Here is a 16,399-nt window from a genome sequence, read left to right on the forward strand (position 1 = left end):
GCCTCCTCCCAGCCTCCTGTTAGTAGAGTTTTTAAACTCAGGTTGATAAAAATGGCCAAGACTGCTACTGATGGCTGTTACAGCAGTGGTACTGGGCACAGTCCCTCTATGTGCTTGGAACTCCTGCCTTGCCCTACTCTGCTGCAATAGGCCCAAAGCAGATTCTTTATTAACCAATGGTATTCACAGCATACAGAGGGGAATCCCACATCAATGTCTAGTTTCTTGAGTTCTTTATATATTTTGGAGATCAGTCTTCTGCCTGATATGGGGTTAGTGAAGATCTTTTCCCATTCTTGTAGGCTGCCATTTTGTCTTAGTGACCGTGTCCTTTGCCTTACAGAAGCTTCTCAGTTTCAGGAGGTCTCATTTATTAACTGTTGCTCTCAGCAATCTGTGCTACTGGTATTATATTTAGGAAAAGGTCTCCTGTGCCCATACATTCAAGGCTACTTTCCACTTTCTCTTCAATGAGGTTCAGTATGGCTGGATTTATGCTGAGGTCTTTGATCCATTTGGACTTGAGTTTTGTGAATGGCAACAGATATGGATCTATTTGCATTCTTCCACATGTTGACATCTAGTTATGCCAGCACCATTTGTTGAAGATGCTTTCTTTTTTCCATTGTATAATTTTAACTTCTTTGTCAAAAATCAGATGTTCATAGGTGTGTGGATTAATATCAGGGTCTTTGATTTAATTCCATTGGTCCACCTGTCTGTTTTTATGTCCATACAAAGCTGTTTTCATCACTGTAGCTCTATAGGAGAGCTTGATGTCAGGGATGGTGATGCCTCTGGAAGTTCCTGTATTGTACAGGATTGTTTTGGCTATTTTGGGTTTTTTGTTTTTTCCATGTGAAGCTGAGTACTGTTTTTTCAAGGTCTGTGAAGTATTGTGCTGGGATTTTGATGGGGATTGCATTGAATCTATAGATTGCTTTTGGTAGGATTACCATTTTTACTTTTTTGACCCTATGTATCTATCCAAGAGCATGGGAGATCTTTCCATTTTCTGAGATCTTCCACAATTTCTTTCTTCAAAGATTTAAAGTTCTTGTGGTACAAGTCTTTCACTTCTAAGCTAAATAAAGAATCAATATTGGGCCTAGTATATCACAGACTCTCAGCAAGTGGAACTTTATCAGTGAAGGAAATGAGCAGTCAGGCCTCACATTCTCTAACAGCAAATGGAGCCGGCCCCTGAGACATTTAAAATACCTTTAACCGACTCTGTGATAGAAGTTTTCCTATTTTACATACACTAGTAAAATACATATTAGAAAAGGATATATAAACCATGGCTACATCAACTAGGTTTTAAGGAATATAAATAAATTCAGTGATTTTTGAAAAACACTAGTGCCAAATATTCATAAATACCAATAAGCCATCATTCCACAACAGGTGTCTTGGACACTGGTGGAAAAGAAACTGCAGTCAGAAAAACATTGTCATCATATATGGCAGTGAGGGGAGAACCTTCCATTAATTACTCCTTTATACACATTCCACGTAAATTCTGAAGTCTTGCTTCCATTTACATGTAATTGTCTCAATCTCTCTGTCTAGGGCCATTTCTAGATAGTTTTATCTTTAACCTTTATCTTCTGCCTGTTAGAGTTCTGCATAGGAAGCCATAAAGTCAGCTGTCCAATGTCTCTGAATGTCAGCATCCCTATAGACACAGAATCAGCTTTATAAAAAGCATAACAAAAACTCAGATTAGTGCCCACTAAAACAAACAACAAAGGGTTTTAAATTATCCTATATTAACATAAAAGTGTAAAGGGTGACACTCCTGAGCTGCTGCTTGTCCCCATGGCTTTTTTTTTTTTTTAAGTATCCTGCAGCCTACTTTTGAAGAGGTGTGTTTGATGTGGCAGAAAGCAAAAATGTTCAATCTTTTTCAAATCAAAAAAATGTAGGACTAGGAATGAAGTAAAAGTCTTATATGGGGATGGAGAAATGGCTCAATGGCTGTGCTGCTCTTGCAGAGGACCAGATTTGTTCTTAGCATCCCTATATGGTTCACAACCATCTGTAATCCAGATTCAGGGGACTTGATACCTTTTCTGACCTGATGGGCAACAAGAATGCACAAGGTATATTTACATACATGTGAGCAAAATACAAATATACATGAGTAAATCTATCCAAAAAGAAAAACAGGAAAGCATTTTTGGAGATTCAGTGTTAATACCAACAAGTGGAATAAACGGCAGAAAGATGGCCACGCCCATCCGGTTTAGCACTGGCAGACTGCAGAGAGCGGATGCTTTCTCATTTGGTCATGTGAATCCCCATGGTCAGTCAGAAAACACAATCACTCCTATGAACAAAGCACTTCAGAGTCCTGATGCAGGTCTCCATAACATCCTGTATATGCCAGTGCACATCATACTCTGAGACGCTGGTAACACTGGAAAATGTTAGTGTTCTCACCTGGGGTTGAAGCTGAAGGCAGGGGAACGTTGTAAGGGCCCAGGCAACTTGCTCTTCATTTTCTGCCAGAGTGAGTGTACATGTGCTGTAAACCAGCACTCCCCCTGGCTTCAGCAGCTGAACTGCCTAAAGAAAGCAAGGATCAGACTATGCATGCCATAAGACCCAATAAATACCCGAAGTAAGTTAGAGAATGGCACACTGGATCTTGAAAGCACTTGGTAGTGATAAAATGCTGTCCTGTATGACACAGCCTGTTCCTGTAGTTATAGCACAATGGATACCCTGCTGATGCATGCAGCCTTACCTGGGAACTTTATGGTTTACACAGGCTTAGCCTCTCACATACACCCTTCAGTTAATTCCCTTCTATAATGTCTTTATTTGTAGGGAGACCTCCTTTCTGAATTCATGTATAAGTATTCAGCTGTCATGTCAACGTTTCTGCTACCTCAGGAAATGTGTCCCCAAACAAATACTCATCATTCTCTGAAACCTGCTAGAAGAGGTTTCCCAGGCTTCCCAAAACTCCTCCCTGAACCACAGGGCACCAACTATGCCTGCAGTCCTTTACTTTCCCCAACCACTAGCGAGCCCCACTGGCCCTTCTTTCAATATATAATGCAGAGATGGCTCAATGCATAAAAGCCCTTACTGCTCCTGCAGAAGACCAAGTCCCAGCATCCATATGATGGTTCACAACTGCTTATAATTCCAGCTACAGGGGATCTGATACCCTCTTCTGATATCTGCTGGTACCTGCATGCACATAGTACTCATACGTACATTCAGGTACACATGCATACACATGGAATGAATTTTAAAAAAATGTGTGTGTTAACACACACAGTCCAGTTTTTGGCGACTACTCCCAACGCCCACTACCATCAGTTTCAGCTTCTTTATCTTTCAGCTGCATTGCACAACAGTTAAATCTGCCAGCCTCGTTCCCTGCCCTCTATAAGCCAGTCTCTGCACACCAGTGTGAGCAATGCTTTTCAACTTGCTGCTTCTCAGTTTCACAAGCAAAGTCCTGAAAGCATTTTCAAGGCTCTACATAAAGATGTTCCTGCCACACTGACCTTCCCTGTTGTCTTTCCTGCCCTTCTGAATTAGCAACCTTGTCTTCCTGCTATTCCTGTAGCAACCAAAGTCACTGCTACTTGAGGAGTCCAGACCAGGTAGACACTCTCCTCCTCCTCAAAGCTGCTTGTTCCTTCACAATGCTCCACCCATTGCTGCTTACAGAGCCCTGTTCTGAAATGTGCTTCTTGATTTAAAAGACCCCACAGCACACCTTTCTTCCTGTAGTTTGCTCTACAGCGTTAAGGTCATGTAATACAACAAACTGTCAGTCATAAAGGAAGCTCTTAGAGAAGGCATGGCCTGTCTGCTTTCTCAGTTATGAGCTAGACATTAGTTTGCATGCTGTAGGTATTTAATACAGTGTGAAAGTAATTGTCTCCCAAATATAAGCAGACAGGCCATGCTGTGTGCCCTCCATTTCCTACCCATCTAACTCATGCTTCTTCTTTTTTTATAAACCCCTAATTTTGTTTAAAGTTTTAATTAGAATCTTTTTAAAACTAATAATTCATGTTTGCACCTTAACTGAAATAATATAAACACTGTGGCTCTGTGCCACCTCCCATGGTAGACTTTCACAGTGAAGCCAGGCTGTTTCCACTGAGGTATTCCTAGCAGATAGTGCTCTACTCCCCAAGTGGAAATCAATGTACCCAAAGTCAATAACATGGAGGAGTCGTGGCTTAAATGAAGACAGTTCTGATCCTAAGGTTCACATTCTCGATGTCTAACCCTGTCTCATACACCTGCTCTCTGACTTCCCCCTCACGGCTGGGCCTCTAGCCATGGCACAGGGCACACCTGCTCTCTGACTTCCCCCTCACGGCTGGGCCTCTAGCCATGGCACAGGGCACACCTGCTCTCTGACTTCCCCCTCACGGCTGGGCCTCTAGCCATGGCACAGGGCACACCTGCTCTCTGAGTTCCCCCTCACGGCTGGTCCTCTAGCCATGGCACAGTTGTGTTTTGTTGTTCTATTTACATTTAAGGAGTAGACTGCTTACCATCAACTAAATGTCTCACTGAAAATGTTCTATGAGAAACTGGTTGTAATTTTAAAGGAGGGGTCAACACAAAGGAAAACTTCCTACACTAAAGCTGTAACTGGGCAGGGCGAGGCACACAAACACATTTGGTATTCCCAATCTCTTCCTTGTCTCTAGAAAATAAATAAATAAAATTTGTCATGTCAACTGAATAATTAGATGACATACATAAGCCATTCATTTGTGAAGGACCCCAATTAAGTAACTACCCTTCTTTCAACATACTCCCTTTGTTCTAACCTCTGTTCCTAGGAATTTGCCTATTCTAATTACCTTATAATTGGGCTCATACAAAATTTTCCTTTTGTGTCTAGTTTACTTCACTTAGCATAGTCTCCAAGTTCATCAATATTGTAGCATGTACCAAATTTCACTCCTCTTTAAGGCTGAATAAATATTTCAAGTGGCCATATCAAATCCTATACATCTAGTCTCTGCCCATGCCTCCTGTTTGCCTTCACCCTTTGACCAGAGTGAAGGTCGCTGCCACACACAAAAGCTGTGGTAGACAGAACACAGAACTAGCAACCGTCAGCTTCTTTATGGTGAAAGAGCATACCACATTAAAGAGTTTTCGCTGTAGTGGCTGATATGACGTCACTTCCTTCAAAGTCCAAGTACAGGCCATATTTGGCCTCTGTCCCATTCCACTGCAGGGTGCATCAAGAAGAATTCGGTCAAAAGATTCTGGTAAGAATGGAGGTGCCCCTACAAAAGAGAATTATAAATATTATCTGCTTTCTTACATATAGGTCTAGAAAAGAATAAAATATTCTTGACATATAAACAATAATGAAAAATTAACATTGTAATCCAAGATATTAAATTAAGAAAAAAATCCTTTCTCCCTTTAAGCAAGTCCTTAGCTAAGAATTGCTTTTATTTCATATAGATTTGATTTCATAAGGACTGAAAATGCAGTTATTATAGACGAGTTTTGATATTATAACACAAACCCACACCAAATCATATTAAGAACTTTAACTCCTAGTGTTAGAAGCCATAATGCCCCAGAGCCAGTATCAATTCCAGTCATCTGTCATAGAGGAAGTCGTTTCCTTGGTGATGCCTCCTGCAGACAGCACCAGAAAAATCAGGGCCTTCCGGGCTCTGACCAGACATACTGGTCTGGCTGCTGTTCTTTAGTCTCCTGGTTTTATGGCCATGTGTATGGCTTCTGTTCACTATGATCCATTAACCTCCTGGATTTACCAGTCCATCAAGTTTTCCTTGTGGTGCTCATGAGTAATTTCTGATGAATTTGGTGTTACTGAAGAAAATCGTGAAACTTGCGTTCTTTACCTGCAAGCTTGCCATTGCTACTGATCGCTTTTATTTAAATCCAGAATTACCTTCTGTTTTTATCTGGTTAGAAGGCTGTAAAGACACAAGCTGTTATTAGTGTCACCCACCTTCATCTAGACTCTTTTTTTTTTCTGTTTCATCTACTGTCCTTGAAAAAAATATTTTTCCAATAAATCTTTACTTTCTGATGCATACTGGTAATGCCCCCTCATCACCCCCCCATACAAGTTATACTAGTGTATGCTGCCATTATCATGAGTGTGTGTACCTGCTTTCCAAAATCCTCATCAAAACAGCTGTTTTTGACCAATTGTATCTTTCCTTTAAATAAGTAAATCCTCTGTATGGCTTTTCCCTACTGAAACCATCGCCTTTTATACTTGTTTGATTTTGTTTTTATTGAGCTATATATTTTTCTCCCCTCCCCTCTTCCCTTCTACCCTCTCCCATGATCCCCATGCTCCCAATTTACTCAGGAAATCTTGTCTTTTTCTACTTCCCATGAAAATTAGATCCATGTATGTCTCTCTTAGGGTCCTCTTGGTTGTCTAGGTTCTCTGGGGCTGTGAATTGTAGGTTGGTTTTCTTTGCTTTATGTTGTGCAAGAGGGATGGCTCAGCCGTTAAAGGCTAGGCTCACAACCATTGCCTTTTTTACTGAATAGACAGTTATTATCTATAGAAGATAGGAATCTTTCCCATAATATTCTATGATGAATTTCCATAATCTATTATCTTAGCGTTAGTTTTTTAACCTGCATACATAAATGCCAACTATTAAAATTTAGCTTTCATTCTTTCAAGTGGTCCACAGTGTGAAGTCATCTTAAATTGGGGCAAATGAAAACCATACTTGCCTGCTGGCTTCTATAGCCACTAACAGGAAGTACAGGAGTGATGGGATGGGGTGAGGGGTGGAAAGACAACGGGAGAACAGACTTTCTCCTCGTCATCTGTTCTCTCTCTCTCTCTCTCTCTCTCTCTCTCTCTCTCTCTCTCTCTCTCTAGTTTTTTGAGACAGGGTTTCTCTGTGTAACAGCCCTAGTTGTCCTGGAAGAACTCGCTCTTTTAGCTCAGGCTGGCCTCGAACTCACAGAGATCCGTCTACCTCTGCCTCCCAAGTGCTGGGATTAAAACCGCCCAGCTCCTCATCTGTTTTCTTGTCAAAACCTTCACAGCCCTTTTTACCTCGGCACGACCAGTCCCATCCTTTCCTGGAGTAGCCAGAGCCCTCTACAGGTGATATCCCAGGTGCAGGAAGTCCCTGTTCTGTGTGGAGGCGCCTGCTGGCAGCAGCTAAGCAGTGTTCCTCCCAGCAGCTGACAATTCTAGGTCACCACAGAGTTTCCCTTCTGCTTTACAGTCTGTAAGTATCCATTCGCCTTGCTCCTCTTACTGCTTATTTTCATGCTAAGTGGTCTCTCACTGATGTAAATTTATACTAACTTAGCTATTGAAATACTTTGTACATTGTGTTTTTTATTCTGTGACCTTCTGAATTCATCTGAGTTACAACTCTCAACAACTGCCTAAAAGCTAAGAAATCTGCAATTCTACAAAAAACTTCCATGCAAACTACAGGTTTGTTCTGAACATGCTCCTGAAGCTCTGTATTAGCAGGCCCTACACTAGGACAAACCAATAACAGGATGTAACTCAGAACTCACTCACACCTATAGGACACAACTGTACCTGGAAATCCTGCTGAGGGCAAGGGCAATGGCAATGCCTAACCTCACTGCTCCTAATAAAGTGTGATGGCTGCTCTTTCTTGCCAATTTGACTGGTTTGAGGAATAGCTGAGACATTAGTAAAGTACACTTCTGGGTAAGTTTGTGACGATATTTCCAGAGAAGATCCAATTTTAGGAGCCCTAATCTAAGACACTGATCAACTTCTAATGCTGGGAGGCAGTAGAAGACAAGAGGTAGGACTAGATGGAGGACCCTGGGGGAATCTTCTTGGAGGCAATACCTTGTCCTGTCTGTTATTCCCCTTTGCTCTGGTTCCTGGTTGCACAATGGACTGCTGTGCTCTACCATGCCCTGCCTGCCACTGTGGACTAAAACATCTGAAGACAGTGAGCCAGATTACATCTTTCTTCTTTACACTGCTTCTGTCCAACATTTTGTTTCATCCACAAACATGAAGCCAAGACGGTGCACTTAATCAATGACACAGTATGTTATATACACATTAAAGATTAAGATCACAAAAATGGTCACCAAATGCACTGGGTGCAACTGAAATTTCTCTTATTAAAACTAGAAAGGCAACTGGGTGTAGTGGTGAATGCCTTCAACCCAGCACTCCGTAGGCAACGTAACTTTGAGGCCAGCCTGGTCTACAAAGCAAGTTCCAGGACAACCAGGGATACACACAGAGAGAAACCCTGTGTTGAAAAACAAAACCATTTCTATAATAATATACCATAAGAATACATATGTTCTATTTGCCAGAAGCTTTTCCTAACTTTAAAACTCCAGAGAAAGCACCAAAAGACGGAAAGACCACCCATGCTCATAGAATGGTAGAATAACACTGTGAAAATGGCTCTAGTTTGCAAAGCCATCACCACCAAATTTCCTAAGACATTCTTCAAAGAAAAAAGCAACCCTAAAATTCATTAGGAAGCAAAAAGATCCAAATAACCAAAGCAGCCCTAAACAGAAAGGCCAGTGCTAATGACACCCAGCTCCAGATTACATCACAAAGCCATAGAAACAGACACAGGCACACAGCACTGGGACACAGGTACAGGCAACAGCAACCAAAGGAACAGAGAGCGAGCCTCAAAATCAAATGAGCCATGGCCACCTCGTTTTTGGCAAAGGAGTAAAGTGTACTTGCAAAGACAGACTCTTCAACAAATGAAGCTAAAAACTACAACGAACAGAAAGACAAGAGTGTCAAAGAGAAAACTCACTGAGTAGAAGAAAAATGAGGCACATCCAAGGAGGAATTATTAGAAAATATATAGTCAAAAGGAAAAAAGATGAAGAGGAGAGCAGCAAATTCAAATGCCTGAGACTGTGAGCGACATCTCATCCAAACCACCAAAAGTAGTAAGTTACAATAATTTGTGTATTTTCTATATATAATATTAAATATAGAAATACACAAATTATGCAATAAAAACAAAAATGGAGAACTAAGAAAGAATCTTGAGCTTTTAATGTAAAATTCAGTCATTATCAGCTTCACATGGCCTGTGATGGATACGTTTTACAGTTCATAAGATTCACTACCAAACCCTACAATACATAAGCAGAGGATTAAAACACAGCACAACAGAAACACACCTAACTACACAAGAAGACAGCAGCACAGAAAGCAAATTCATCAATAAATCACTTGGAAAATAAGGAACAAACGACTCAAACAAGTCTTCAGCACTCGGTTATTTATTGGAATAAGCTGGATTAAATATTTCGGACAAAAGACAGAGTAGTTATACATACTAAAATCAAACAAACACCAACCATTCATTGCTGTAATGGCTCAGCACTATACTTCACTGGATTCCGGGTCACCTAAGAAACAGAGCTCAGGAAGTGACAGTGAGGGTAGATCTGTGGAGGCGTTTCAGAGATGTTTAACTGGAGAAAGGACCCACCTAAATGGGCGGCATCATTCTATGGGTTGAAGTCCAGGAGAACAAGGAGGACAAAGAAGTGGAAAGCAGCATTCAGCTCTCTCTGCCTTCCACCTATGATGCAATGTGACCAGTTCCTCATGCTCTTTCTGCAAGAGCTGGAGAAGCACCTGACACTGCATTCACCTTCCCCACCACGATGGGAAGGTCATGAACGCAGAGTACACCATGGTGGAAACTCATGAAGCCAGACTACACCATGATGGGAGATTAGAAACCCCGGGTACGCCTCCACAATGTGAGGCAACGGAATCTTTCCCTAGTTTGCTTTTGTCAGTGTTTTACCATAGCAACTAATACACACTCCAAAGGGGGAAAAATTTAGATGAGCATTAATTGCTCTTCAAAAGAAGATATGGAAAAGAAATGGCAATTTTCTGCATTAGTATCACTTACCAAAATTAAATCAAGACCAGATAAATTAATTAAATAGACCTATAATTGCTAAGGAAATAGAAACAGTCATTAAAAATCTCCCACCCAAAAGAAGCCAATGGCCAAACAGTTTTAGCTCAGAATTCTACAAGATTTCCAAAGAAGAGAAAATACCAATACTCCTCAAATTGTTCCATACAACAGAAACAGAAGGAGCACTGCCAAACTCTTTTTACAAGGCTACCTGGAAACAATCTAGATGCCCCTCAACTGAAGAATGGATAAAGAAAATGTGGTACATTTATACAATGGAGTACTACACAGCAGAAAAAAATGATGACATCTTGACTATCACAGGCAAATAGATGGATTTAGAAAAAAACAATATTGAGTGAGGTAACCCAGACCCAAAAAGACAAATATAGTATGTACTCCCTCATAAGTGGCGTTTAGACATAAAGCAAAGAAAAACCAGCGTATAGTCCACAACCCCAATGAACCTAGACAGCAAAGAGGACCCTGAGAGAGACATACATGGATCTAAATAGGAAGGAGAAAAAGACAAGGTCTCCTGAGTAAACTGGGAGTGTGGAGGTCACAGGAGAGGGTAGAAGGGAAGAGGGGATGAATGGATGGGAGTGGAGAAAAATGCATAGCCCAATAAAAGCAGTAAGAAAAAAGACATGGCCAATGGATAAATGGAGAAGATGCTCACTATAACTAACCTTCAAGAAAATGCAATTAGAACCATAAGACATATAATCTGAACCCTATGAGGAAGTAGTTATTAAAAGAAAGGAACAGAAGGTAATCTGGTGAGAGCATGTAGAAGAAAGGGCACACATGTACTGTTTGAAGAACATAAATAATACAACCACTAATGAAGTGGCATGGTTCTTCAAACAATACATTATAAAGCTGCTGTGTTATACAGCAGTCCTGCTTGCTAGTGGAAATACATGAATGGAAATAGATTGACTGGGAACTGTTGTCGAGGTATCTGCACTCCCATGTTCACTTCAACAGTATTTACAAAAGCAATGCTACAGAATCAACTCAACTGTCTACCAATAAGAAATGTTATTTTCAAAATGTAGTGTATATACACAATGGAATATTATTCAGTCTTGAAAAGAAATTTGCCATGTGCAACAGCATGGAAGAATCCAAGACAGTTAAGCAAAAATAAGCCGGGCACCAAAAGACAATTGTATCTGGAAGCTGAAAAGCAGAGCATATTAAAGCAGATAGAGACAGTGGTTACCAGGAAATACCTGGGAAGGACAGGGAGGTATTGTGGAAAAGTTACTACGTTTACCTAGATAGGAAGAGTCATTTTTCAAGATCTAATGCACAACAGAATTGTACACTTAGTAATAACATATATTACATTTCAAAGCTGTCGAGAGTAAATTTTGAGTGTCTTGCCACCTAAATATTATCACATTAAGACATTAGCAGACATTACATTAAATATTACATAAACATTAATTATCTTAATTACTTTCTGGTCACTCCACATTCATTCCTGTATTAAGATCCAGTAAGTACATGTAATTATGAGACAAAAACACAGAACGATAAATACAAATTAAGGTTACCTTCTGTGCCATCAGCCATATCAAGTTTAAGTGCCTTTGTCGCATCGAAGCAAAAGGCCCTGATAGAACGAAGCCCTAATAATGAAGCATTCTGCTTTAATTTCTCCACTTTATTCAAAATTTTATCCAGTGCTATTACTTCTCCCTAAAAATGAAAATAAAGTATAAATCCAAAGCAGTTATAAAAATCACCAATACAAAAGACTAGTGTAAAACTGTGGTCTCCCGTTTTCCTCCAATGCCTGCTGAATTCTTTTTATTTATTTTATTTTATATTTATATATTCATTTATTTTGGTATTTTTAATAATTTATTTTATTTTTAAAAAATAAAACTATCTTTTTTCATTTTACATACCAATCCCAGTTCCTACTCCCTCCCCTCCTCCCACCCTTACCCCTCCACTCCACACCCCACCCACTCCTCAGAGAGGGCAAGGCACATGACTTTGCGGAAGGTCCAAGGTCCTCCCTACTATATCTAGGCTGAATACGTACCCATCCAAAAGAGAATGGGTTCCCAAAAAGCCAGTACACGCAGTAGGGATAAACTTTGGTGCCACTGCCAGTGGCCCCTAGTGTGCTTTAGCCAAATGTACATAAAATTTACATTGGCCGAGGGGTGTGGCTCAGTGGTAGAGGGTTTCCTAGCAAGCTAAAGGTCCCCGGAGTCAGCTCCCAGCACTGAAAAATTAATTCCTTAAATACCTAGACTTTCCTTTAAACAAACACATTTCTGCCAATAGTTCTTACACATAGCCTACCTTTAATCTATAGAAGTCAAAACTGGAAAAAAATGTTTGCTATATTTTCAAGAAGCTTAGAAAAACTCTTGAAGGTAAACATAAAACCACCAATCTCGAGTGACTGCTCCCCTGGGGAAAAGCATGAGCTTCCTCTATGAATCCTCTAGCTTCAAGGAATTACATACAAATGAATATCGGTAAAGCTGTTCCCCGTCTTAATATTTCAAGGAATACAAAATTCTTTGAATGGTAACCAAAATGAGAACACCATTAGCCCAACTTCTGTGCACCACAGCACAACGCTCTGGAAAGGCTTAAAGCTCTTGCTATAGGACACCAGGATCAGGAGGCAACTGCACAGTGCTCAAGTGTGACCCAGTGAAGGAGAAGAGCTGTATGGTGGTTTGTATGAAAATCACCCCAGTGGCTCACAGGGAGTGGTATTATTTGAAAGAATCATGGCGTATGGCCTGGTTGAGTAGGTTTGCCCTTAATGGAGAAGTGTCATTGGGTATGGGCTTTGTAGTTTCAGGGGCTCCACCAGGCCCAGTGGTTTACTCTCTCTTCCTGCTGACTGTGGATCCAGATGTGGAACTCTCAGCTCCTCTCTATCACCACGTGTGCCTGCATACTGCCGTGCTTCTTTCCATGATAATAGACTAAATCTCTGAACTGTAAGCCAGCTCCAGTTAAATGTTTTCCTTAATGAAAGTTGCTGTGGTCATGGTGTCTCTTCATAGCCATAGAAACCCCAAGACAGTCAGTAAAGCAAAGATTCCTCCAAACAGGGACAAGGAAGAGGGTCAGAGCCACAAAGGCAGAGACAGGAACACAGCCCAGCAGTATGATCCCCAGGTGGCCCTGGTGAAGAGAGACGGGGCAACCCTATTTGGAGGACAAAGCCTTGGGCTGGTTTTACTGAGGCAGTGCCTCTGGTGATCAGCAGCAGAGGGGAAATCCCACTTGTCACTCCCTAGGACTCCCTGGGGGCTACCTCAAGGAGGATGCTATTATTTAAAATGAGCTAGCTGGCGTCAGAGAGCAGGTACTAACCATAAGTCAGGAAATTTAAATGTCATATGCTGTGAGCCTCTGGGCTGGCTGGGCAGAGCAGGAGGGCCAGGGGCTGATAGTCTGAAAAGTGTAGGTTGCAGGAGTCTCGCACCAGAACCTCCACAGGCTGGCATTATCCCACCGAGTGGGAATAGCAGGGGTGTCCAAGTGGACTAGGTCTGAAGTCACAGGGTAGCTCAACCTCAAGAGCACCCTTCCGTGTTGTAGAGCCCCAAGAACTCTGGGGTGCAGATGATTATGACGCAGGAGGTTTTGAAAGTACAAAGACAGGTCTTCCTGTCTTTGTTTGGTCTAGCCGCCTTAAGAAACACATGCCATAGGTTTTTCAGGGTAGAGCCCATGGCCCTGAGGCACTGTGTGCCTTTCAGTTCCTGAGAAACTGAGGCACCCCCTGAGGCAATGAAGCATTAGGGCCACTTGTGATTCTCTGTGTCCCTTAGAAGTCATCAAAGGCATGCAGAAGTTTGGCAATACACTTAGTCTCAAACATTATTCTTATAAGCCCTATATAAATTAAAATCACCATTATCCTAGCAAATACCATTGCATTTTGTTTTCACAGGGGTATAAAAAGTCTGATTTCTTGGAATAAACTTGTCTTAGCCTCTAATTTTTGAGAGCCCCTCTAACCTGGCCTGGTTTTCATTCCCAAAGACCATGTCAGGACACCCTGATTTGGTAAATAAGTGCTGGTGCTTACACTAACATTTTTTCTTTACTTCTTTAAAATAAAAATAAAAAAATGTTTTCCATTTTTACTCCTCAGTCTCTCTCCATATAATTTTGCCTTTAAGCCATCTCATTACTGGGAAATCTAATTTCTGTTCTTTCCCCTAATCTGAGACAAGCATTCATGATACCAAAATAATCTATTCAATGAAATAAGAGCAGAAAACTTCCCAAATACAGAGACTGAAATGGAATCCAGACAAGAAAAAACAAACAAACAAAAAAAGCTATTTAAAAACCCAACTAGACTTTCTCAGAGAAGAATCTCTCCACAACTTATTACAGCCAATATAAAGAGCAAAGAAAGAATATTAAAAGATGCAAAGGAAGACCTCAAGTCAGCTACAAAGACAATTACACCAGAATAACACAGGTTTCTCACCAGTGTCCTCAAAGCCAAGAAAACAAGGGATAATATATTTCAAGTCCTCAAGGTAAATGACTACCAACCAATATTGATGGATCTAACAAAACTATTAAAATTGGAGAAAAAGGACATCTCAAAATAGGCACAAACTAAAGCAGCTCAAAACCACTGAGAAGCACTGCAGAAGCTACACGAAGAAACCACTACCCAAAGAGAAGGAAAACAGTCTCAACCAGGAGAGAAAAAGAAGGACTACATTTCTTCAGAGGAATGGCTAAATAAAGAAGAACTAGGAAGAAATCCATCATATAACACAGAAAGTTAGCATATCCCTGATAGTTATAGGGGAGAAAGTAAGGCACATCAATCCAGCAAAGTAGAAAACAATCAACAAAATTACAAGACTTAGTTGGGTTGGCAAAATGGCTTAGCAGGAGTAAAGGAACTTGCTGCCAACCTGACACAATGGATAGAAAAACTCAATAAGACTTTTAACCTCTACATGCACTTTTCTCCTGCCCTGAACAAATAAATGTAAAACAAAATTAATTAATAAACATCTCTCATAAATTATATTAAGTCCATTAACACATCAATAGAGAGGCAAAGACTAGCTGACTGGATGAAAAACCCAGATCCAACTTTAAGTATCTGTTATTCCCAAGAAACATATCTCAGTAGCATCGATACCCATATACAAAGGCTCAAATGATGAAGTACAATCAAGCAAGCAAATAGAAGTTGAAAGCAAGTTGGCATCACTATTCTGGTATCTGACAAAGCAGAGTTAAATCAAAATCAGAGGAGATAAAGAAGGGCACTGCACATTAAGAAAGGGACAATTCATCAAGTCGATGTAGTCATATAAATATATATGCATCACCAACTTTATAAAACAAACATTAGTCGGCATAAAAGGCTACGCATGTCTCGAGATAATGCCTTGGAAGATATTAGTGTCTTATACTTATCTTTAGATAAGTCATCCAAACTAAAAATCAACCAAGAAACTGCATCATAAACCAATGGAATTAACTGCACAGTACCTACAAAAGTATCCCATTGGGCTGGAGAGATGGCTCAGGGGGTAAGAGCATTGCCTGCTCTTCCAAAGGTCCTGAGTTCAATTCCCAGCAACTACATGGTGGCTCACAACCATCTGTAATGAAGTCTGGTTCCCTCCTCTGGCCTGCAGGCATACACACAGACAGAATATTGTATACATAATAAATAAACAAATATTTTTTTAAGAAAGTATCCCATTTAACTGCATAGTACTTACAAAAGTATCCCACCTGACACAAACAGAATATATGTGCATCTCAGAAGCCCATGAATCTTCTCTAAAATCAACAATATTCTAAACCACAAATCAAGTCTTATTCAATATACAACAATCAAAATAACTTCTTGTAACCTCTTAGGATGCACTACAATAGAGCTAAAGTCAATGAAGCAACTACAGAAACTACTCACATGTATGGGAACTGAAAACACATTTGTGCATGATCAGTAGACTACTAAAAAAAAATCAAAAAGATTTTTTTTATTATTTAGAAAAAATAAAAAGGAAAAGGAAATGTATCAGAACATTTAGGGCATAGCTAAGAAAACTCTGTGAAGATGAACATTTTTAGTTGGTTTTTGCTATGAGCACTTACATTTAAAAAAAAATCAGAGTTCTCAGCTACATAACCTCATGATGCTGCTTGAGGTCTCAGGGATGTGAGACTGAGTTCAGCACAAAGCAAGAACAACAAAGGACAGCAATTAGTGAAATGGAGTCTAAAAGAAACAATACACAGACTCAACAAAAAATTGTTTGAAAAGATGAACAAGATTGATAAACAAAGCACCTCCAAATGAACAAGACCCAATTAATAAACTTAAAGAAAAAAATTAGGATGTGATATCAGAAAACAATAAAATACAGAAGGTCGTTAGAGAATACTGTGAAAACTTATGTTCCAAA

General features: G+C 40.2%; 1 protein-coding gene across 2 annotated transcripts in view; it reads right to left on the bottom strand.

The window, feature by feature from the left end:
- Nsun6 (NOP2/Sun RNA methyltransferase family member 6) overlaps nucleotides 1–16,399 on the bottom strand; it is a 43,549-nt gene that overhangs the window by 1,126 nt on the left and 26,024 nt on the right. For both annotated transcript variants that reach the window (XM_026782861.1, XM_005354647.3), the window contains 3 exons: nucleotides 11,513–11,657; nucleotides 5,137–5,285; nucleotides 2,446–2,571 (listed from right to left, as the gene is read on the bottom strand). In XM_026782861.1, the coding sequence (XP_026638662.1) occupies nucleotides 2,446–2,571; nucleotides 5,137–5,285; nucleotides 11,513–11,657 (420 nt within the window). The remainder of the gene's footprint in view (nucleotides 1–2,445; nucleotides 2,572–5,136; nucleotides 5,286–11,512; nucleotides 11,658–16,399) is intronic.

The sequence above is a fragment of the Microtus ochrogaster genome, chromosome 16, assembly GCF_000317375.1.
Source record: "Microtus ochrogaster isolate Prairie Vole_2 chromosome 16, MicOch1.0, whole genome shotgun sequence".
NCBI classification, from domain to species: Eukaryota; Metazoa; Chordata; class Mammalia; order Rodentia; family Cricetidae; genus Microtus; species Microtus ochrogaster.